Source organism: Lynx canadensis, chromosome A2 (genome assembly GCF_007474595.2).
Source record: "Lynx canadensis isolate LIC74 chromosome A2, mLynCan4.pri.v2, whole genome shotgun sequence".
Taxonomy (NCBI): domain Eukaryota; kingdom Metazoa; phylum Chordata; class Mammalia; order Carnivora; family Felidae; genus Lynx; species Lynx canadensis.
In genome coordinates, this window is record NC_044304.2 from 77,824,963 (window position 1) to 77,848,555 (window position 23,593).

Here is a 23,593-nt window from a genome sequence, read left to right on the forward strand (position 1 = left end):
ATTGGATTATTTTAACTGAGTAGTATATACAGACATACTGCTCACTTTTGGGGGTGATACTTGTGTTCATTCTTACTGAGTTTGGATGAATTTGAAGAGCAGATTAATATCCTTATATGTAGCTTATAGCATGAAGTATCTGTGAGAAATCCAGTCCATGTGCCCAACTCAGAATGCTGAATTTCAGAGAAGGCCATAAGGATTTCTCTGTGCATGAAGAGCCCCTTTCTCTCCTCTGAAAAATAGGGAAAAGGTCTTTGGGCATGAAGTTGGCCCCAGCCTAGTATGATTAATACCCCTGGATAAAGATAGAAAAAGGCAAGAAAACCAGTCTGGGGGCACCTGGATGGCTCAGATGGTTAAGCATCTCTTGATTTCAACTCAGGTCATGATCTTGCAGTTCATGAGATCAAGCCCCAAGTGAGGCTTTGTGCTGACAGCGTGGAGCCTGCTTGGGATTCTCCTTCTCTCTCTCTCTCTCTCACTCTCCCTCCCACCCCCTCAAAATAAATAAATAAACTTGGAAAAAAAAAGAAAACTAGTCTTATATCAAGGTTATGAAAATCCTCAGTCATAAGATAGGAAAGGCAAGGAAAATAGTAAGTTTCACCAGTCTGAGTATCCCTTACTGTGGCTTCATCCTAAGTATTAATTTCCAAGAAAAAATGAGTCTTATATGTCAGTTATACTTTTCTAAAATCCACTAGAAATAAACACATACTTACTGAAATGAGAAACATTTATCTGAGTACCTCTGACACACATCATATGCCATCAGTGATAAGCAAACCACACTTAGGAAAACACTGCAATAAAAAATCTTGACAGTTTTTATAGTTCTAATGGTCTTTCTCTCCATCATTGATTTTGGCCATTGAGTCCTAAGGTGACCATCAGGAAAATGCATAAATACTTATGACCCCCAAATCCCCATACATCATAACATATGCACATTTGCCTTACTTTATCTTTTTAAGTTTATTTATTTATTTTGATAGAATCCCAAGCAGGATCCATGCTGTCAGTGGGGCTTAATCCCAGGAATCATGAGATCATGACTTGAGCCAAAATCAAGGGTTGGGTGCTTACATGACTGAGCCACCCAGGGGCCCCCGCCTTACTTCTACAGATGAATCAAACCTTTTTATTTTTGCTCTTTACCATTATTTCCCACTTTATTTGTTTGGAATTAGAAAAATGTATGTTTGGATATAATAGGAAACAAAAACACAACTAATAAAGATGGGGAAATTGATGCAGCATACATAGATTGGGAAACTTCTTGCAGGATATGACATGTGGAGGGTTTAACATCAGATGGATGATCAACCCAGCACTGCCCAGGTACATAGTGGGTGTAGCAGACCACAGGACATTTGCAATGGAATGACTGTGCACAATCCATGTATGTGTGCTAATCCTTCCTGTATGTGGGTTACACTTATTCTATCACTTCTGTACTTTCAGAAGAAGACTCAGCAGTTTCCTGGGTGTGTCTGTGTGACTGCAGTGAACCCAGCAGACTGAGTCATTAAAGGGTCACCAGCACTGATAATCGGATCCACGAAGACCCACATCTTTCTGTAGATGAGTCCTTTTCCTTGGGAAATCACAACTCTGGATGGTCCCCAAAGTGCCATGGAAGTTTGAATGAACTTCTGTGTAATTAAAAAGGTTTTCTTTTTGTCTTTGTGACAACTGTTGATGCTTGGTAAAGCTAGAGGAAATTATAAAGGGTGATGGATAGGACCATTGTCAGGAGTTGCAGATGGGTGAATCCCAGACCTACTTCTCTGTTTGGGGTTTACTTTTTTTTTTCCTGTTTTTGTTTTGTTTTTGTTTTGACAGTGTTTCTTACTGAAGTGAAACGTGGTCAGACCGGAATATCTGAGGCAACCTTTAAACACAAACATGTACCAAAGTCTGTCTGGAAGAGTGTGGGGCAACAGAAGTGATGTAGTAACACCCACTTTGCCTGATCAAATGTATGAGTGGCAAACTTTCACAGCACTCTGAGGGATACAAATAAGGAGCTGGATGCCCAATTCACCCTGCTTGACTGGCTATTTGGTAGGAATGGTAGATTAATCCAGGGCTTTGAATAAAGTGAAGGGGCCCAAATAAGTCTTTGTATTGACATTATTTGTCATGTGTGGGTACTCACGAGAACAGTTTCTCAGAAACTTTTACATGCTACTAGATAAACATACTAAATGCTAGCTGTTAAACTGTCTTTCAAGGGAGGCTATTTCAAAATGAAATCTAAACTTTGTATTTGGTAATAATTTCATGGTTCTAAACCCCAATTAATTCAAAATTGGTCCTGCATCAAGCATGTAGGTAGTTACATACAGTGTGCCTGATTCTGTCTTAGAAAAATGGTGATTTTCTGTTGCTAACATATCTTCTTTTCCTCTGGAGATGGCGTTGATGGTTTAAGTCACTGATAATGTGTGTAGGCCTTGTGACTTTCTACATTTAACAAGCAATGTCAATGAAATATTAACATTTTTGCTTGTCCTGATATTAAACTTTTTCACCTTAACAGTGCAAATACAACGCCAAGACTGTAAGATCAAATTTTATTTTGCCTTAAAAAAATGCTACCATAAACAAAGCCCATTTTGTAATCAGAACCCTATTTTTTTCCCGTGTAAGGCAGCATAGAACAATGGTCAGTTATACATACATGGATTCCAGGAAGCGAAGCCAAAAAAATTTGTCATTTAAGTAAAGTAGGTTATGGAAATTTTAAAATGAAGAAACAAGCACCAAATTAAGGGAGGCATACAGGATCATTTTCCTTCTTTGAATCACACTGCATGACTTAAAATTTCCCAAAATTAAAAAATTTTAAATAATTCACTTAAATGTTTTAAAAAGTTATTTTCCCCAGTAAACACAGAGTCAACCAAAAAAAAGCCTCTTTTGTTTTCAACCTTTTTGGTGAAAATTACTCTAAATGTATTATTATTTACTACTCTGGTGAGTGTACTGTCACTTACTACCTTAGTATCTCACCACTTCCATGATCTTTGCCTGTACGGACTCCATAGATGAAGGTGACTGTCCAGAACCTGTACTTACTCCAAGACCATAGTCTAGACCCAAGTTGCTATTAATTGAAGAGGTCTCCGTTTTCTTGTGATGAATTTCTCCATTCACAATGTACCTGTTTCCACCCCACTCTGCAGATAAAATGAGAGATTTTCACTAACTTGAAAAATAGTCTGTTAAGTTCCTGTACCAGTTTTCACTGAACCGTCCCCTCCATGGCTACTTGTAACTTGTAAAACCTAAATCTTACAACTAAAAAAATAATAATAATAAAATAAAATTTAAAAAAAGGCAGCACCAGCTACTGACCATGTGGACAAAGGAAATCTGTTTCACGCAAAAATGCAACCACGTATGGGAACTGCGCAAGTGGATGGTCTGTACTTAGATGAAGTCATCTGACGTCGTTTCCCTTGCTTCTTATTTGGAGGTTGCCAAACCATTTCCCAAGATTTAACGATTCCAACAATGATGAAAGTCAGTTTTGCACCGTGTCAAAATCTTGGCCCGTTGCCGTTTACTTCCGGGCACTATTAGATTCAATCAGGCCTTGTAGTTTCATTAGATGTGAGGACTGAATTCAACCCCCGCCTTCCCGCGCAGGGTATTTTCTCTGGGAAAATATCAAAACATCATTGAAAGGATCAAAGAGCTCAGCCACACAGGCGGAGGAAAGCGGAGTCGATGTGGCAGAGTAAAGGGGCCCCTCAGACCTTATTCCTCACCGCAGCTCTTCCGATTTTAAAGAGTGGGTTAGAAGGACCAAGAGGGACAAGAGGGATGGAGGCAAAAGGTTCGCTTTTCAATCCCAGCCGGAGACAAAGGTAAGTAACTGCGCGGGGGGGGATGGGGAGAGCGGCAAAGGGAGGCTCCTCGGCCCCCAGCCGGGTGGCGTGACTTCTGGAGGACTCAGAAAACGGGCCAGGACTGGGTAGGACGGGAAGGTGTCACGCGGCGGGCGAACCGGCTAATCGCAGAAGAAGCGAGGCTGGGAATTACCCCTCCCCCGCCCCTCACCGTCCCGCCGGGAAATGAAACCGAGGCAGGAACACAAATCCCCAGCCGGGACTGCCCAGCAGCCTCCGGTTTCCCGGAGCCAGCGTGCGGGAAAAAGAGCGCGTGCCTCACGTCCTCTCCGCCCAGCCCCGCCCCCCGCGCGTTGCGCACGCGCGGCCGCGCCCCGCCCCTCGCCTCTGCTCCGGGATGATGGGGCGGGGGCGGTGAGCCGAGGTGAGGAGTCGGTCGGAGTCCCTGGGCTGAGAGCGCGAGAGCTGCCGCCGCCACCACCCCCCGCCGCGTCACGGCTCCCGGGCCCGCCCTCCTGTGGCCCCTCCTCCCCACTCCTCTTCCCCCCTCTTCTCCCCCGCCCCTCCGGCCGAGCGGTGACTTAAGCAACGGAGCGCGGTGAAGCCCATTTTTCTCCTTCCTCGCCGCCGCGCTGGGCAGCTCGCGGCGCGTGGCCCGCACACTCCCGCCCGAGATGAATGCTGCGGCAGACGCCGATTTCAACATCCTCCTAGCTACTGACTCCTACAAGGTAGAGGTTCGGGGCGGGGGCAGGTGAAGGAGGAGGAGAGGGCGCGTTCGGGACGAGCGCGGGGCTGTGGGGCGGGGGGCGGCCGGTCTGGGGTCGTGGCGCTGCGCGAGCCCGAGGGAAGAAGCGGGCGAGTGGCGGCGGCCGGATGAGGCAGGTGAAGCTGGCGCCGCAGTGGGGAGGAGGTGGATGGAGGAGGGATGGAGGGATGGACGGCAGGAGGCGGGGCTTTGGGGTGCGTGGTTGGGGGGGGCGCGGCGAGGGGCTGAGGCGGGCCCCAGCCGGCGCCGCCCGCCTGCCCGCCGCGGGGCTCGGGGCTCGGGGCTCAGGCGGTTGTGGCGGGGTCGGGGCCCGGGAGGCTTGGGCGTCACCGGCCGAGCGCACGCTTTCCCCAGGAGCTCGGCCTTTTGGCCTTGGCCGGGTCGGATTGGGCCGGCCTGGGCGAGGGCTCTGCCGAGGAGAGCGGGTCAGTTAGGTAACGGCTCCTGGGGCTCGGCCCTGGAGAAAGGGAGTGGGGTTTGAGAAGTGGGTTTTCCCCGCCTAGCTGAATCGAGTGCACTTCCCCGCCCTTGCTGAGCAGGTACGTCCCTTCCCGAGGAAGAGGTGGGCGAGGACCTAGTAGGGGTGCTAGTAGGGGTGCCGCAGCAGCCAGCCACGTTCCTCTGCCTGTGGCCGGGGTGTGGAGGACACCTATCTGCCTTCGGGAAACATGCTGGATTCCCTCGTCCCACTCCACTGGGCTCCGTTTCAAACTCGTTTGCTCCTGGTGATCACTCGTGCTCCTTATCCCTGTTGTAAAGGCCGATCCCCTACCCTTACTCCATTAGGGTCACTACAGGATTTCTGTGAAAAGGAATGTGAATCACGAGTTAAATGAACTGTAGTTTTAACCCTGGAGAACTTAGAGTGGCACAACACAACATTGTGTTAATATGCCTATTGGACACTTCAGTGTATTGCTGCCCCATTAATTTTGTTTGAAACCCACACAAATTAGTAAAGGAAAGAATGATTAAAGGAAAATGTGGCAAAGTTTTTCCCCCTAGTTTCCAAATTACATGAAGTAAACTGAACTATACTTTGCTAAAGCATTGTTGGCCAACACACTTAAAAGATGAAATGTCAGGCCAGAAAACCCACTTGAACAAAATAAAGTTCAGTTTTTACTTGACAACGTGGTGGTTTGAAATACAAAGGGAAAGCATATTTTTGGGTTTAGTTGTGAGGTTTTGCTTTTTGTTTCTTTCCTTAAATTTAATTGGACAAAGTATTTTGGAGAATCCCGTTTTACTTAAGTTCTGTTTTGTTCATTTCTTCCCAGGAGTTTAAGATTCTACTAACGATAATTTAGACGGGTAGTTACTTAAAACAGAGCCAAGTTTCCTTAACAAGTGGTCTTTTAAATTGAATTTTAAAGTGGAAATCTACACCATTGTAAGGAGATCAAAGTATTACCAACTATGGTTTTCTAAGCCTTAAAACCTTCTCTTGTCTTAGGTCCTAGCATTTTGAGTATCTTCAGTAGTGATTTTAGAATGGTCTCATTCATAGTTTTCTCTTAAATTTTTTTCACCCAGTTTTTTTCCTAACTAAATCTTTAAAATGATTTCCAATTTTTATAATATAGTAATTTATGATTTAATTGAAAATGGGAAATAGTTGATGGGTCTAACTTTTAAAAACAAAATGAGTGTAAATTCCTTCAGTTTGTGGTTCCTCGAGCCATTATACGTAAGGAATGTAAAATTGCCTTAACATCAGTTTTCTGGGATGCTTTTAATTAGAAGAATGAATTACCATAAAGTTTTCTAATCTAGCAGGGCATACTTAATGCACTAGTAAAATTTGTATCTCTTTAATAGCTTATTCCTGCCCATTTTCAAATCAGACTGGTATATTTTATTCTCTAATATGAAGCCTATTTGTTTTTTATATGTTTTTAAGTTTTTACTTTAATTTCAGCTATTTAACATACAGTGTAGTATTCATTTCAGGTGTACAATATAGTGATACCATCACCCAGTGCTCATCACAAGTGCCTTCCTTAATCCCCATCACCTATTTAACACATCTCCCCCCCCCCCCCCCCCCGCCTACCTCCCCCTTGGTAACCATGTTTGTACTCCATAATTAAGAGTCTGTTTTTTGGTTTGTCTGTCTTTCTTTTCCCCTTTGCTCATTTGTTTTGTTTCTTAAATTCCACGTATGTGTGAAATCATGATATTTGTCTTTGACTAGTTCACTTAGCATTATACTCTCTAGTTCCATCCATGTCTTCACAAATGGCAATATTTCATTCTTTTTCATGGCTGAATAATCCATTGTGTGTGTGTGTATACACATATATACACATATATGTATGTATACATATATATGTACACACGCACACACACCACCTCTTCTTTATTCCTCAATGGAGGAACAGTTGGGCTGCTTCCATATCTTGGCTATTGTAAATAATGCTGCTGTAAATATAGAGGTGTATGTATCCCTTTGAATTAGTGTTTTTGTGTTTTGGGGGTAAGTACCCAGTAGTAAAATTACTGGATCGTAGGATAGTTGTATTTTTAACTTTTTGAGGAATCTCCATACTGTTTTCCAGATTGGCTGCACCAGTTTGCATTTCCACCAACAATGCAAAAGTGTTCCTTTATCTCCACATCTTCGCCAACACCTGTTGTTTCTTGTGTTGTTGATTTTAGCCATGTTGACAGGTGAGAGGTGATATCTCATTGTAGTTTTGATTTGCATTTCCTTGATGGGGAATTGATGTTGAGGATCTTTTGATTTATCTTTTGGCCATCTGTATGTCTTTGTTGGAGAACTATCTGTTTATGTCTTTAGTCCATTTTTTAATTGGATTATTTGTTTTGTGGGTGTTGAGTTGTAGAAGTTCTATATATATTTTGGATTCAAACCCTTTATTAGATACGTCATTTTGAAATATATTCTCCCACTCAGTAGGTTGTCTCTTTTAGTTTTGTTGATGGTTTCCTTTGCTGTGCAGAAACTTTTTATTTAGACATAGTCTCAATAGTTTATTTCTGCTTTTGTTTCCCTTGCCTCAGGAGACATATCTAGAAAGAAGTTGCTACAGCCAAAGAAGTTACTGCCCGTGTTCTAGGATTTTTATGATTTCAGGTCTGACATTCAGGTCTTTAATCCATTTTTAATTTATTTTGTGTATGGTGTAAGAAAGCAGTCCAGTTTCGTTCTTTTGCTTGTAGCTGGCCAGTTTTCCCAGCGCTCTTTGTTGAAGAGACTGTCTTTTTCCCATTGGATATTCTTTCCTGTTTTGTTGAAGATTAATTGATATGTAGTGGGTTTATTTCTGGGCTTTCTAATCAGTTCCATTGATCTGTGTATCTATTTTTGTGCCATACTGTTTTGATTACTACAGCTTTGTAATATATCTTAAAGTCCAGAGTTATGATGCCTCCAGCTTTGCTTTGCTTTTTCAAGATTGCTTTGGCTATTCGGGGTTTTTTGTGGTTCCATACAGATTTTAGAATTGTTCTACTTCTGTGAAAAATGCTGTTGGCATTTTGATAGAGATTGCATTAAATGTGTAAGTTGCTTTGGTTGTATAGACATTTTAACAATATTTGTTCTTCCAGTTTATGAGCATGAAATGTCTTTCCATTTCTTTGTGTTGTCTTCAGTTTCTTTCATGAGTGTTTTACAGTTTTCAGAGTACAGGTCTTTCACCTCTTTGGTTAGATTTATTCCTAGGTGTCTTACTATTTTTGGTGCAAATGTAAATGGGATTGTCCTCTTAATTTCTCTTGCTGCCGCTGCAGTATTGGTGTATAAAAATGCAAGATTTCTGTATATTGATTTTGTATCCTGCAACTCTGCTGAATTCATTTATCAGTTCTAATAGTTTTTTGGTGGAATCTTTTGTGTTTTCTATATATGGTGTGACCATGTCTTCTGAAAACAGTGAAAGTCTTACTACTTCCTTACCAATTTGGAAGCCTTTTCTTCTGATTGCTGTGGCGGGAACTTCCAGTACTGTATTGAAAAAAAGAGGTGAGAGTGGACATCCTTGTCTTTTCCATGACCTTAGGTGAAAAGCTCTCCATTTTTCCCCATGCAGGATGATGTTAGCTATGGGTTTTTCACATATGTCATTTACTGCATTGAGGTGTATTCCCTCTAAACCTACTTTACTGAGGGTTTTTATCATGAATGGATGTTGTAGTTTGTCAGATGCTTTTTCTACATCTATGGAAATGATCATGTGGTTCTTATCCTTTCTCTTATTTGTGTGCTATATCACATTAATTGATTTGCGAATAATCAGCCACTCTTGCAGCCCAAGAATAAATCCCACATGATCGTAGTGAATAATTTTTTAATGTATTGTTGGATTTGGTTTGCTAGTAATTTGTTGAGAATTTTTCATCTGTGTTCATCAGAGATATTGGCCTGGAGTTAGTGGTGTCTTTATCTGGTTTGATAACAGAGTAATGCTGGCCTCATAGAATATATTTGGATGTTTTCCTTCCTTTTCCATTTTTTGGAATAGTTTGAGAAGAATAGGTATTAATTCTTTTTTAAATGTTTGGTAGAGGGACACTGGAGTTGCTCAGTTGGTTAAACGTCTGACTTCGGCTCAGGTCATGATCTCACAGTTCGTGAGTTCGAGCCCCACATTGGGTTTTATGCTGACAGCTCAGAGCCTGGAGCCTTCCTCAGTTCTGTGTCTCCCTCTCTTCTGCCCCTCCCCTGCTTGCCCTCTGTCTCTTTCTGTCTTTCTCAAAATTAATAAACATCAAAAAATTTTTTTAAATGTTTGGTAGAATTTGCCTGGGAAGCTGTCTGGTCCTGGCCTGTTGTTTGTTTGGAGTTTTTTGATTAGTGACTCAATTTCTTTGCTAGCAATAAGTCTGTTCCAGTTTTATGTTTCAGTTTTGGTAGCTTATACGTTTTTAGGAATTTATCCATTTCTTCTAGGCTGTCCAATTTATTGGTATATCGTTTTTCATAATATTCTCATAATTGTATTTCTGTGGTGTTGGTTGTTATTTCTTCTCTCTCATTTGTGATTTTATTTATTTGAGTCCTTTCTCTTTTTTTCTTGATTAGTCTGGCTAGAGGTTTATCAATTTTGTTTGAGTTTTTCAAAGAATTAGCTCCTGATTTCATTGCTCTATTCTATTGCTTTTTTTAGTTTCTATATCATTTATTTCTGCTGTAATATTTATTATATCCTTCCTTATGCTGGTTTGGGGTTTTGTTTGTTCTTTTTCTAGCCTCTTTAGGTGTAAGGTTAGGTTGTTCATTTGAGACTTTTATTGCTTTTTGAGATTGTCCTGTATTGCTTTAAACTTCCCTCTTAGAATCGTTTTTGGTTGCATTCCAAAGGTTTTGAACGATTGCGTTTTCATTTGTTTCTGTGTACTTTGCAATCTATTCTTTTATTTCCTGATTTACGCATTCATTGTTTTTTAACCTCCCTTGCCATCTCTCCAGATTTTTTCTTGTGGTTGACTTCTGGTTTCCTAGCATTGTGGTCAGAAAAGACGCATAGTGTGTCTTTGATCTTGAATTTGTTGAGGCTTGTTTTCTGGGCTAACATGTGATCTATTCTGGAGAATGTTCTGCGTGCAATTGAAAGGAATGTGTATTCTGTTTTAGGATGGAATGTTATGAATATATCTGCTAAATCCATCTGTTCATTCAAAGTCATTGTTTCTTTATTGATTTCCTCTTTAGGTCATCTGTCCGTTGATGTAAGTAGGGTGTGTTAAAGTCCCTTATTATTATTGTATTCTTATCAATTAATTCCTTTATGTTTGTTGTTAACTGTTTTATGTATTTGGTGTTTCTATGTTGGAGGCATAAATATTTACAATCGTTATATCTTCTTGTTGGATTGTCCCCTTTTTTATTATATAGCATCCTTTGTCTCTTGTTACAGTTTTTGTTTTACATTTATTTTTGAGAGACAGAGAGAAAGCACAAGCGGGGGAGGGGCAGAGAGCGATGGAGATGCAGAATCCAAAGCAGGCTCCAGGCTCTGAACAAGCTGCCAGAACAGAGCCCAATGTGGGGCTCGAACCCACGAACCACAAGACCAGAACCTGAGCCGAGTTGGACACTCAACCAACTGAGCCACCCAGGAGCCCCACAGTTTTTGTTTTAAAGTCTACTTTGTCCGATAAAAAGTATTGCTATTCCAGCTTTCGTTTGACATTATTTGCATGGTAGATGTTTCTTCATCCCCTCACTTTAAATCTGCCAGTGTTTTTAGATCTAAAAGGAGTCTCTTGCAGGCAGTATGTAGAAGGATCTTGTTTTTTATCTATTCTGTCACCCTATATCTTTTGACTGGAGTGTTTAATCCGTTTACATTAAAAGTAATTATTATAAGATATGTATTCATTGCCATTATTTTTTTGTGATTGTTTCTGACGATGTCTCTGATTCATTCTTGTCTGTCTCTCATGGTTTTCTGGTTTTCTGTAATATATTTGGATTTCTTTCTCTTTGTTGCATGTTTATTAGTGGTTTTATATATGTGCTTACCATTAGGTTTGTATGTAACCTCTTTGGCATATAGCAGTCTATATTAAGTTGATGGGCGTTGAAGTTTGAACCCATTCTTTACTCCTCTCCTCCCCACATTTTAAATATATGTTCTCATATTTTGCATCCTTTTATTTTTTAAGTTCCTTGACTGATTTTTTACAGAAATACTCATTTTTACTGATTTTTTGTTTCCTACCATTATACTATCCCTTCTGGTCTCTGTTCTGCTCAGAGACTCCCCTTTAATATTTCTTTCAGGGCTTGTTTGGTAGTCGTGAACTCCTTTAGCCTTTGTCTGGGAAACACATGATCTGTCTTTCTATTCTGAATGACAGCCTTGCTAGATAGAGTGTTCTTGGCTGCAGATTTTTCCCATATAGCACTTTGGAACTAACATGCCACTACCTTCTGACTTGGGAAGTTTCTCGTGAAAGATCCACTGATAGCTGTATGGGGTTTCCCTTGTATGTTACTGTCTTTTGTTTTGCTCCTTTAAACATTGTTTCTTTATTTTGCCACTTTAATTACTATATGTTTTGGTGTGGGTCTGCTTTTGTTGATTTTTTTTGGAGGGTCCTCTGTGTCTCCTGGATCTGGATATCTGTTTCCTTCTCCAGGTTAGGTAAGTTTTCAGCTATTATTTCTTCAAATACATTTTTCATCCCCATTTCCTCTCTCTTCTGGGATTCCTATAATATGAATGTTACTATGTTTGATGGAGTCATTGAGTTCTCTAAGTCTATTCTCATTTTGCGTAATTCTTTTTTTCTCAGCTTGATTACTTTCCATTGCTCTGTCTTCTAGATTATTAGTTTGTTTATGTTCTTCCAGGCTGTTGCTCATTCCATCAAGTGTGTTTCTCATTTCATTTACTTAGCCCTTTATCCCTTCTAGGTTATTCGTTATTTCTGTGTTAATGGTCCCACTGATGTCTTCCACTCTTTTCTCAAGTCCAGTGAATGTTTTTATGATCATTACTTTAAATTCTCTGACATGTTACATATATCTGTTTCACTTAGATCTCTGCCCATGGCCTTTTCCTGTTTTTCATTTGGAACAAGTTCCAAAATGTCTTCTCATTTTGTCTTAGTCTCTTTGCCTGCTTCTCTGTGTTAGGAAACTTAGCTATGTCTCCTGTTCTTGAGGGTAATGGCCTTATAAAGAAGAGGTCCGGGGCGCCTGGGTGGCTCAGTCGGTTGAGCGGCCGACCTCGGCTCAGGTCACGATCTCGCGGTCCGTGAGTTCGAGCCCCGCGTCGGGCTCTGTGCTGACAGCTCGGAGCCTGGAGCCTGTTTCGGATTCTGTGTCTCCCTCTCTCTCTGTCCCTCCCCTGTTCATGCTCTGTCTCTCTCTGTCTCAAAAATAAATAAACTTTAAAAAAAAAAAAAAAAAAAAAAAAAAAAAAAAAAAAAAAAAAAAAAAAAAAAAAAAAAAAGAAGAGGTCCGATAGTACTCCATTGTGTAGTGTCCCCTGTTCCCCAGGGCCTGGCACTTCTAGGAATGCCTCCAATGTGTGCTGCATGTGCTCACCTGTTGTGTCCTTTAGGCCAATCATCTATAGAGGTTCTCTTTGTCTGCCATGGGCAGTATTTGGTCCCTAGCCTGAATGTGGTGCATTTTAACTAGGTGTGCTCTGTTCTGTTTGTGAAGTGAGACATGTCACTATCACCAGTAGAACTGAGGCCCTGCAAATCTCCCACCTCAGGAAGTGCCATGTGCTCAGGGTTTGGCCCTCTTCTGGGCCAGGGGGCCCAAAGTGCTAGGACTGAGGCAAATGTGAATGGGAGGGGCAATTCCACCCAAGTGCACGGTGGCAGTGGGTCGTGGGGGCTTGGTGTAAGCAAGTTAGGTAGGGAGTGTGGGTGTTGCACTGATTCCCACAGGTGGCCCTGTGCTTATGCTGAAGGACAGGGGGAGTGAAATGGCTTCTGCCAGGGCCTTTCTTCCCAGAGGAGTCTATGAATGCTGCGTCTCTGGGACATGCTCCAAGATGAGCAGATAACCTCCCCACTGTGTGCCCTGGCTGTTTTGCAGATCACTGTTTTCACACTGTATGTTCATGGGCTGTTTGCCTGCCTTTTCTATAGGGGCAGGGCAGTGCCCTCAGCTGTATCCCGGCCAAGCCTGCTGACCTTTAAAACTCCAGGCTTTAAGCCCTGCTGATTGCAAGAACTCACAAAATTTGGCTCCTCTCACTTTCCAAGCCAAGTGCTATGGGGATTCTTATTCCTCCGTGCTCCCTTGTGTGTTTGTCTGTCTGTAGCCCTTCTCCCTTCCACCATAGCGGCCACGATCCGTTTCTCCCAAACCACGTCTCCATACTTATGCCTTCTTTTTTGTGGCCTCTTCTCTACCTTTAGTTGTGGGATTTGTTCTCCCGCCTTCAGGTAAATTTCTAGGGTATTTAGTATGATTTAATAATTATCTAATTGTTTTGGGACAAGGAAAGCGTAGGGTCCTCTTATTCTGTTGTCTTCCAAACTGGTCTAATATGAAATCTTTTAGTAAGATTTTTAATATCCCCCCAAAAAATATCCCTTAAGAGGATTTAGTCAGGTTGATATGTTTTATACCAATGGTTTACAACAGCACAATAAAATACATTGTGTATTCCATACTAATATTTTTAAATTTTATTTGCCTTACATATTTAGTGGTCTTTATAGGCTATATCCCATTTTTACCTTTTTATCTTCTTAGATGAAAAAGAGACAAATCAGAATCTTGATGTTAGAAGCAATGAAATTTTTATTTGGCAATTAAATGAAACTATTAGATATCCTTATCAGTACTTACAGAGTACTGGCTAGTTACAGTAGTGAACCTAGTGGTTTTAGACATGTTGATGGATAAGAGAATAACATTGATTTCTTTCTTTTTTTTTTTTTAATTTTTTTTTAACGTTTATTTATTTTTGAGACAGAGAGAGACAGAGCATGAATGGGGGAGGGGCAGAGAGAGAGGGAGACACAGAATCCGAAGCAGGCTCCAGGCTCTGAGCCATCAGCCCAGAGCCCGACGCGGGGCTTGAACTCACAGACTGTGAGATCGTGACCTGAGCTGAAGTCGGACGCTTAACCGACTGAGCCACCCAGGCGCCCCAACATTGATTTCTTTCTAAAACTGAAGAAAGAATAGTTGGTCGTCTAAGGACCATAAAAAGGTATTTTGCAAGTAGTAGGATAGTGCTTAAGCACATGACAGCACAGGTGCTTTGTTTGTCCTTGTATCCTCTCCAGAGGGTTCATTTCTATAATCGCATACTATATCATACATAATAAGGAACTGAGGAAACAGGTAAATGTGGTTGTTTTTCCATTTTCATCCTGGGTTCCTGTTTAATCATTTCAAAATGGCATAAAGCACAGTTATCTACTGGGTTGTATTTACATTGTGCTAGGCCAGGTAAGGAAGGGTGCATTGAGGGGTGTTAGTCACTGCGGTGCTTAAAAGACATTTGGAAATTTTCGTGAAGGAGACAGGTCAGGTTTCTGTTTGGGGGTGGAGGGTTCACCACCTATCTCTGGGGTAGCCAATAATTAGTTTACAAATAACTGGCTCATTAAAAGATGCATTTCTGTTCCTTGTTCCTTTTCCTACTGTGTGGATAATGTTTGTAACAATCTACAGCAGAGAATAGTTTCATTATTTCTGAACATTTATCCTGTTAGATAAAAATGGAAGATGTTGTCAATTAAGTTGAAAAAAATATATATAGTGTATAACAGTAATCTCTAAGCAATTTGCACATCACCCATTGTTATGAAATGTGTATTAAAGCATATCACCCATTGTTATGAATTGTGCTGTCCAGCGTGGGTTGCTTCTCAAAAGGTCATTTGTAAACTGGTTATCTAGAACTCAGACCATTTTCATCAATTCATTTAATAAATATTGGAGATCTCCTAGGTATTTAAAAGACAAAAGATGTCTCTTAAAATTCAGAATAGGTGAAAATTGTTTTTAGAGAAGTTACAGAAGATTATATAATTTATGATGATGAGGCACCCAGGGTGGCTTTTGTAAAACAGATTTTGCTGTCTCATTAATGGCGAATAACAAACCTTAAAGGTTTGGGCTTTTTGGAAAAAGAGTTGGGGATAGATGAGAATCCTCTCACTGGCAATTTTGTCCTGGCTGGGACTTTAGCAACCCACTGTCTTTCTCTGACCTGTCCCCATTTTTCATAGTTGCTTCTCTTTCATTGCTTCTGATCTGGCAGCTAAGTTATGTCACAGCGGCTCTCCTGGCAGCCTGATCTTTGTAAGGAGTGGAGGACTGTTGCAGTTTCTATGTCAAATTACCTGTGCATTCTTTTTTTTTTTAATTTTTTTTTCAACGTTTTTTTATTTTTGGGACAGAGAGAGACAGAGCATGAACGGGCGAGGGGCAGAGAGAGAGGGAGACACAGAATCGGAAACAGGCTCCAGGCTCTGAGCCATCAGCCCAGAGCCCGACGCGGGGCTCGAACTCACGGACCGCGAGATCGTGACCTGGCTGAAGTCGGACGCTTAACCGACTGCGCCACCCAGGCGCCCCAACCTGTGCATTCTTACAATGCAGTTTTCCAGTAAGGTTTATACTATAAGTTATAGGAAAAGCCCAGGCAATAGAAATAAAATCTTGTATGTAAGTCATGAATATAGTTCAGAGGAAGATTAACTTAGATCAGTAAAGTTTTGTAAGATTTTGCAAAACAAAGATACCAGAAGCTGGTGTCCTCTTTATCAGTTGATTAAATCTTTTTCAAGGGTGCAGCCAAAAAAGTACAAATTATCAAATGCTCTGTGCCAAAGAAAAAGGGGTAGTGTGATTATAACTGATTTGACAATTTCCTCTCTCCCCCAAAATGTAATCCAAATATTTTTAAGCCGTATTTTTGAAGTTATTATTGCTTCAAAAGCCAAATAGCAAAGAATTATTTTCTGTGGCAACAGAAGTATTTCCAGGACTTGAGAAATTTTTAAAAATGTCGAAAAGAAGATTTATTGATTTATTTATTTATTTATTTATTTTTGCTATTTTAAGCACAGTAGCATTGAAGAGACATAAAGTTTTAGCCATTCATTGTAAGGCTGAGTGGATCCTCTTCTGAGTGCCCTTATAAATTTTGGAGATAGTAAAACTTATTCTGTGGCATTATACATGTTACCCCATGTGCTCTTATATACACGTGGTATTGTTAAAATGTTGGCTTATGATAATTACTTAGCTGTTAAAATTATAACTGGTAAAGTAGGTTAGTAGTGATTGCCTTTGGACATGTGATCCCATTATGAGAGGAAAGCTCTTGAAAAGACACCAAATCGACTTTATGGAAAATCTGGAGAAGCTCAGGAAAAAGTTAAGAGTCTGCTCTCACAGAAAGATTCTATGCAACTTAAATATTTCTCATATTTCTCTTTAAATGTCATACTTGGGACAAGGATATTTACCCTAGCAATTATAATTTTTAGAAGCTTTTCATGAAGTAAATCACTCACATGACTGTGAAATTAGGTTCTGTTAAAAGAACTACATTTTCTTGTGTGCCTGTGTTCTTTACCACACATGTATTTATGTACTGGTAGTGCTCTATTAGCTGTAGGAAAATCATGCTAGTTTAGGAAACATTTTTAGGAGTAAGGTTTGCTGGGGATATTATGAGAAATTAGCTATTCTCATCTTATAAAAAATGTCAAGTTTACTATAGAACCATTTTTCCTATTGATGGAAGCTAAAGTAGTGCTAAGAAAACCAACGTGATTTTAGAGCTTCTTTTGTGTAGTTTAATTTTGAATACTGTGAGACTTTGTTAGCATTACATGACATATTTAAAACAGCTCTAATCCATTCCTTCCACAGCCTTTCCCATCTCCGTAAACGGCACCCTTATTCACCCAGTTGCTCAAGCCAAAAATGTAGGAAACAGTGTTAATCCCTCCCCCTTATTACCCCCACATCTAGTGTTTTAGCCTAATTCTCCTTTACCTCCAGATGAGCCACTGCTCTCACCTAAGCTAGTCTTTGGTATAGTAATCTTTTACCTGATGGTCCTGCTTCCTCTTTGGTCACCTTGTAATCCATTATCCACCTCACTGTCCAGCTGATCCTTATAAAATATGAATCAGATCATATTCATTCCAGCTTAAAACATCCAGTGGCTTTCTGTTGCACTTGATGTAAAATTCAAGCTCCTCGTTGTTGTCTGTAAGCCTTACGTGATCGTGTCTCTGCATCTCTCTGACCTTACCATGTATGTACTTCCTCCTTCTCTGCACCTCTAAGAACCAGCCATGCTGGCCTTCATCGTGTCCTGTCCCTTACGTCAGTGTGTCTTCCATCTCCTTGTTGTGTAGGTCACATGTCACCATCTCGGAGAAGCCTTCCTGGCCCCCTATTTACAGCAGTCTCTCAGGCCCCCTTTGGCCTATCATTTTCTTTTAAGTTTCCAAACCTCCATCTGTATCTGAAATTATGGTGTTTATATATTGGTTTTCTCTGACCTTTCAGCCCTCATTAGCCCTTTGAGAATAGAAACTGTCTCAGTCCATTTTATTTCCCCATCCTCAGAATCTGAAACAGTGCCTGATACATAGTGGACACAGGATGTATATTTGTGAATGAACTATTTATAAAATAACAATTAATTAATTTGATTTTCTGCCTGTATCATCTCATTTTCTGAAGGTTCCCAGGTTCAGAGAGACCAGCTTAGCAGAAAGTAAAATGAAGAGGATAGTAAACCTACCAGAACTAGAATCATTGTAAATCATCTTTTGGCTGTATTTGTAGAATAGTATTTACTAAGAAGCTCGGTTTAAAAATTTCCCCGATTTAAACAATGGTATAAGCCAATACAAATATATCTAACTATACTGTTTTTTTCTATAAACGTATTGGGTGTTCATTGGTAGGTGGTTAACGGTAAATTAGATTTCATGGTTGATTACCTGAGAATTAGCTGCTTTAGCAGTTCAGTTCTTAAACCTAGAGAACTGCAGAACAGTTCTCTAAAGCTGTCCAAAGAAGATGTTTTTTTAACGTTTGTTTGAGAGAGAGAAAGAGCAAGTGTGCACAAGCAGGGGAGGGACAGAGAGAGGGAAAGAGAATCCCAAACAGGCTCCATGCTGTTAGCATGGAGTCCAATGCAGGGCTCGATCTCACTAACCCGTGAGATCATGACCTGAGCCAAAATCAAGAATCGGACACTTAAATGACTGAACCATGCAGGTGCCCCTGTGCTAAGGTTTTAAGCACCATAATTAAAAAACATGGCAGAAGTAAAGCTTTAAAATTATAAACATGTTCAGTTATTGGCCAGAACTGGGACTCTATTTGTCTGATCGAAAAATTTTAGTATACTTTTAGACCAAAGAGGAGAGTTAAATGCTTTAGGGACATTTCCATTCAGCTTTTAACTGTTTGGTCTACTCAGAAGATTCATTTACCTTCTCATACTTTTAAATTTGATGTAGAAAAAGTAAATTTATAAAGATGTACCTTTGAGTATCTGAACTGTAAAACAGGTCAGGCTAACTACTGAGAGTCACAACTATGAATCTGGCTTTTATAAACTTGCATTGATGTGATCCAGACCTTCCTTCAATTTTTACTTCATCATAGTTGACTTTTCTTCTACCTCACTGCTTATTCCCACTAAAGGAGTTAAGAGTTATTTAGATTGTAAACTGGGCATTTTCATTTTTATGTACTTCTTGGGTATGTTTTTAGATAGTGTTCTCTTTTTCTAATCAGTTGAAATAGGGTATCATTCATACGTATATAAATGTTGTTTTTGCATTTTAGTGAATCGGCTTGAAGATTTAACTGCTTTGGGTTTGGCTTTAGCTATTTCACTGAGCTGCTACTTCAGCCTCCAGTGGTATCAGTCTCCAGGTTCTAACCTTGGAAAAAAAACCCTGGTGTAGTACCTCTAGGTTTAAAATTGACCACCCAGTTGCCTTCAAGCAGCGTACAGGTGCTGTTTTCATAGAGTGACAAGTTGCTTCTGTTGGAGCAGAAACATTAAACATTTGTGATCTTTTTTTCTTTTGCTCTCTATATAGACTATATTCATCTTAGAATTTTTGTGCTAAGCTACAAAGGTTAAAGCCAAGTTTCATTGGGATTAAGATTGTGCAGCCAAACAAGGAAAGCATTGGTTTCCCTAAACTGAGGATCAGAGCTAACCAGGAACCATGGTTCATGTCACAGTGGTCATTCATGAAACTTGTGCTGCAAAGATTATTCCACCATGACCTACCTTACCACCCTGTACCTTAAGTTTTAGGACATGACCATTCCTAATGTTACAACAGAGCAAATACACATTATTCTCCCAGTTATTTTCTATTGGTAAAATGTTTTAACCACATTAAAATATTAAAAAAAAAATCCAACTATAATGAACTCACTTTTTTCTTAAAACAAAGATTAATTTTCAACAATGACTCTTACCCATATTTTTGGAAAAATTTATAATACTTATTTTTACGCTCCTAAGTATTTGATGTTGCATTGGATAGACTTATTTCCCAATTTGGTGGTAATTGGAGAACAAGTAGTACTATGAAACAAGATATGTTTTCTCCTGCTGTTGCTTTCATCCAGGTTCCATGTGTTATTGTGAAGATCGGAGTCATTCTCCCTACCTGGCTGTACGGATGAAGAAGTCGAGTCATGGGAAGCATTGCCTATTGACTTCTCAAACATACCACATTTAGATAGTAACAGTACCACACTCTTCCAGTACGTTCTTTTATATCCTGGTTATGCCCCTGCCAGGCAGCTACGTCTCTCTTCCCCTGCAGGAAGACCATTCCCCAAGATCAAATGAGATAACTTTCTTCAAACTTTATTTTCAAGTGCCTGTCCAGCTTAGAAGCCTCGTACTTCCTTAAGTTCATTTGATTTGTTTATAAAAGTTAATACTCTCCTGTGGTTTTCAAAGTAAGATAGTGAACATTAAAAGTATCCTAATAAGTATGATACTTATTTTTTATTCTTTACAGCCAGGAAAAGAAGCTGATGAATAGCAAATAAGTTTAGTTTCTTTGGTTTTAAATAATTTCAAGCCCTTTCAGTCATGATTTCTATTCTATTTGAATGTTTTCTAACTCAAGTATTGCTTTCGCCTTTAGGTTACTCACTATAAACAGTACCCACCCAATACCAGCAAAGTTTATTCCTACTTTGAATGCCGTGAAAAGAAGACAGAAAACTCAAAAATAAAGAAGGTGAAATACGAGGAAACAGTATTTTATGGGTTGCAGTACATTCTTAATAAGTACTTAAAAGGTATTATTTTTCCTAGTACATTTCAAACACTGCTTTTATGTAGCTCTTTATAATTTTTCTCCTATATTATATTCTTAATTTAAAGGAACTCATTGAACAGTTTAATTTTGATATTTACTAAACTATTTTGACTATTTTAGGGTTTTTTTTTTTGAATTGTAAAAATGTTAATTTGAACACATAAATCTTATAATTTGGTATATGTGATTGGTTCTAAATATGAGAAAGGTTTTCTGAAACTAATAAACTTGGGAATAAGTTTAGAAAAGTCAGTAATTTTCTGAGGCTAATCTGGTATGTTAATAGATTTTAAGTCCTTAATTCACAGTAGAGGATTCATTATTGACCTGGGAACTCATTTTGAATCATGGTAGCAATTAGAATATTTTTATCATAGTCATTTTTATTGGCCTATCATAGTCATTTTAAAGGCCTATTTTTCAGAACTACCTGATGCTGCGGCCTTAGTCTCAAATGTATTTTAAAATGGAAAACCCCCAAAATAATTTCTGTGCAGTTTTATTTGAAAGTCCATTTCTAGTTTGTTTTATAATGGTATTTCAAGGACGGTGTGGGGGGGAACAGTTCCCAAAAGTTTTATACATTTTTGGAAAATTTCATCTCTGACCTTTTGAAACAAAAATAATCTCAGAATTGAATACAGATTAAGTTGAATTTTACACAGATAAAAACTGAAAATTTTCCATGATCTTGACAAATTTTTAAGACTGATGTCACACTTCAGTTTTACAGCTTAAAAACTTGATACAACATGACATTATTAATTATACCTAAAATATACTGACTACCTATTACAGGCCAGCATTATGCTAAGTGCTTCCTGTGTCTTAACTCAGTCCTCACAATCATCCTGTGAGTGGGTACTCTACTATTACCCTAATTTTACAGATAAAGATAACTAAAAGTGTACTTGAGGAGCAAAAACTTAAACTTAGTAATTGTGAAAATTATTGGATTATCATCCCTGAAGACATCCTTTATGAATAAAGCAAAAAGATTCACCTGGAAAATTATCTGTATCAAATTTCAAGAGTATTTAAATTAATAGTGAGAGAACACGTCTTAGAAGTTAACTTATTCCTGGGATTAAGAAAAAAAATACTCTGTGTAATAGTTGCTTCTGCACACCTGTTTTTCAAACTGGAAATTAACATAGGGTGAGTGATCAGAAGTGCAGATTCCATTTCTGGCTCTGCTGTTGACTCTGGGTAATCATTTAATCTCTCAGTTCTTGTTTTTTTTATCCACAGAATGGTGAAATAGGTAGAGACATGAATCCTACCACAACTCAGCAATTCATAGAATGCCTTTAGAAATGTAAACAGGAAACGTTTGTCCTTTTAGGTAAAGTTGTGACCAAAGAGAAGATCCAGGAAGCCAAAGAGGTGTACAGAGAGCATTTCCAGGATGATGTCTTTAATGAAAAGGGATGGAACTACATTCTTGAGGTAAAAAATGTTTTTAATGTTTTGCTCTACTTTGGTTTTTCTTTCAGTTCAAAATTTCTTACAAAGGAATTTGAATAGAAGACTGTTCTATAATTACAACTTTTTTCTGTCTGGCCCAAATTTAAGAGCTATTTTAGACATTCTTGGGAAAAGTTAAGGGTAACATTTAAATATTTTTTTATGGTGGCAAATAATTAGTATATAGAATCTATAGCAGGTCTCAGTAATTTGTTGTAATATAAACAAATGATAATTTAGATTGTGTTTTTCAGAAAGGTGATTTCCTCTTTTCTTTGAAAATATTAGGAAGGAGCATCATTATTTGGCAATTTTGAAATTTTGGTCTATTTTCTTGGCTGTAGCTTATCTAAGGCAATAGATGCAGTGAGTCTATCATTACCCAGTACTTCTAGGAAATTTCCCTTACTGAATAATTGGAATGGTTTGGTGTAGATCCATAAAGTTGGCTTTCATTCTTTATTGTACTATGATATTAATACCTAGCATGTTTGGATCAGTTACTTAATTTTGAGCATCTAAAGATACGGGAATTGAGTTAGAAGAGTTGAATGGTGGTGATTATTACGAAGATAGGTTGGGAATGGGATCTTTAGGCATCTTGGCACGTTAAGTGTTAATTCATTTATATCTTAAAAACAAATGTCTTTTCCATTGTAGACTACCATCAACAAAATAATTAGAAATACTTTAATTTCAGGCCTATGTTGTCATACTGAGTTTTACTATTTTTTACTTATGGGTCTTTGAAGAAGTCAAGTAAGCACTCTGTGGTATAATTTCCTCGTATCTTAAGTAAGGTCAGTAAAATCTGGGGGCTAATTCCTGCACTTACCCTATTTGGTTTGTTGCGAAGAGAATAGGAATAGATAAGTATTAGGCTATATATAATTCCCAGTAGCCAGGGTGATAAATCTTTTGATTTTTTTATGTTCAGAGAATCGTAGGGATCTAACCTAGAGATGGTCTTATCTAACCCTGTTGGAAGAATAGTCTGAGACGAGAAATGTTGAATGACTTGCCCACAGTCTGAGTCCAGATTGTTGAGTCCGAGCTGGGATTTCTAAGGCAGTATTCTTTCTGCTGGATCATGAGACTTCCAGTGCTTCTCATTAAACAGACTTTTCTTTTATCTATTTACCTGTCCCAAATCACATAAAAACTACTAGGATTTCTGAAATAATTTGCCTTCCTAGCCAAAATGTAGCCACAGCCCTTACCTTTAAAAGAAGGGAGGCGTAATTAAATATCTGATCACATAGTCTGTAGCAAATATGTTGCAGCCTAGTTTTGGAGAGAATTGTTGTACTTGGGTATTCATTGCCAAAGCTCTAGAAAGTATACTTAATGATTGGTCTATCCACTCTACGAAAACAGTTTCAGGTCTACTACCAGAATAAAGGGAAAACCTGCTTAAGGTTCTTGTACTGTCAGGGACCTCTCTTTTTTTTCCTTTTTTTGTTTGACATTATTTTGTTCATGTTGCTCTTTAATAGTAGTCCCTTATTTTATCTTTTAGTATTTAGCTTTTGTTTTACGAAAATGGCGACTTAGAAGAAGGAGTGTTCTTGGAAAATTTTTGGAATATGTTGGAATAAACTCTTCTTTTTTTTTTGAAATCTTGAGAAAAAACAACTTTTTTGTTTTGACCAGTTTGAGATTATCTCTATCTTCTGGTAGAAATGTTCTTAGCAGAAGT

At 39.1% G+C, this 23,593-nt stretch overlaps 1 protein-coding gene across 1 annotated transcript in view; it reads left to right on the plus strand.

Annotated features, from left to right (window-relative positions):
* Positions 1 to 4,435: 4,435 nt before the first annotated feature.
* NAMPT (nicotinamide phosphoribosyltransferase) overlaps positions 4,436 to 23,593 on the plus strand; it is a 39,301-nt gene continuing 20,143 nt past the window's right edge. Inside the window, exons 1-3 of the mRNA XM_030307779.2 lie at positions 4,436 to 4,594; positions 20,251 to 20,407; positions 21,773 to 21,876. Coding sequence (XP_030163639.1) covers positions 4,538 to 4,594; positions 20,251 to 20,407; positions 21,773 to 21,876 — 318 coding nt within the window. The 5' untranslated portion in view covers positions 4,436 to 4,537. The remainder of the gene's footprint in view (positions 4,595 to 20,250; positions 20,408 to 21,772; positions 21,877 to 23,593) is intronic.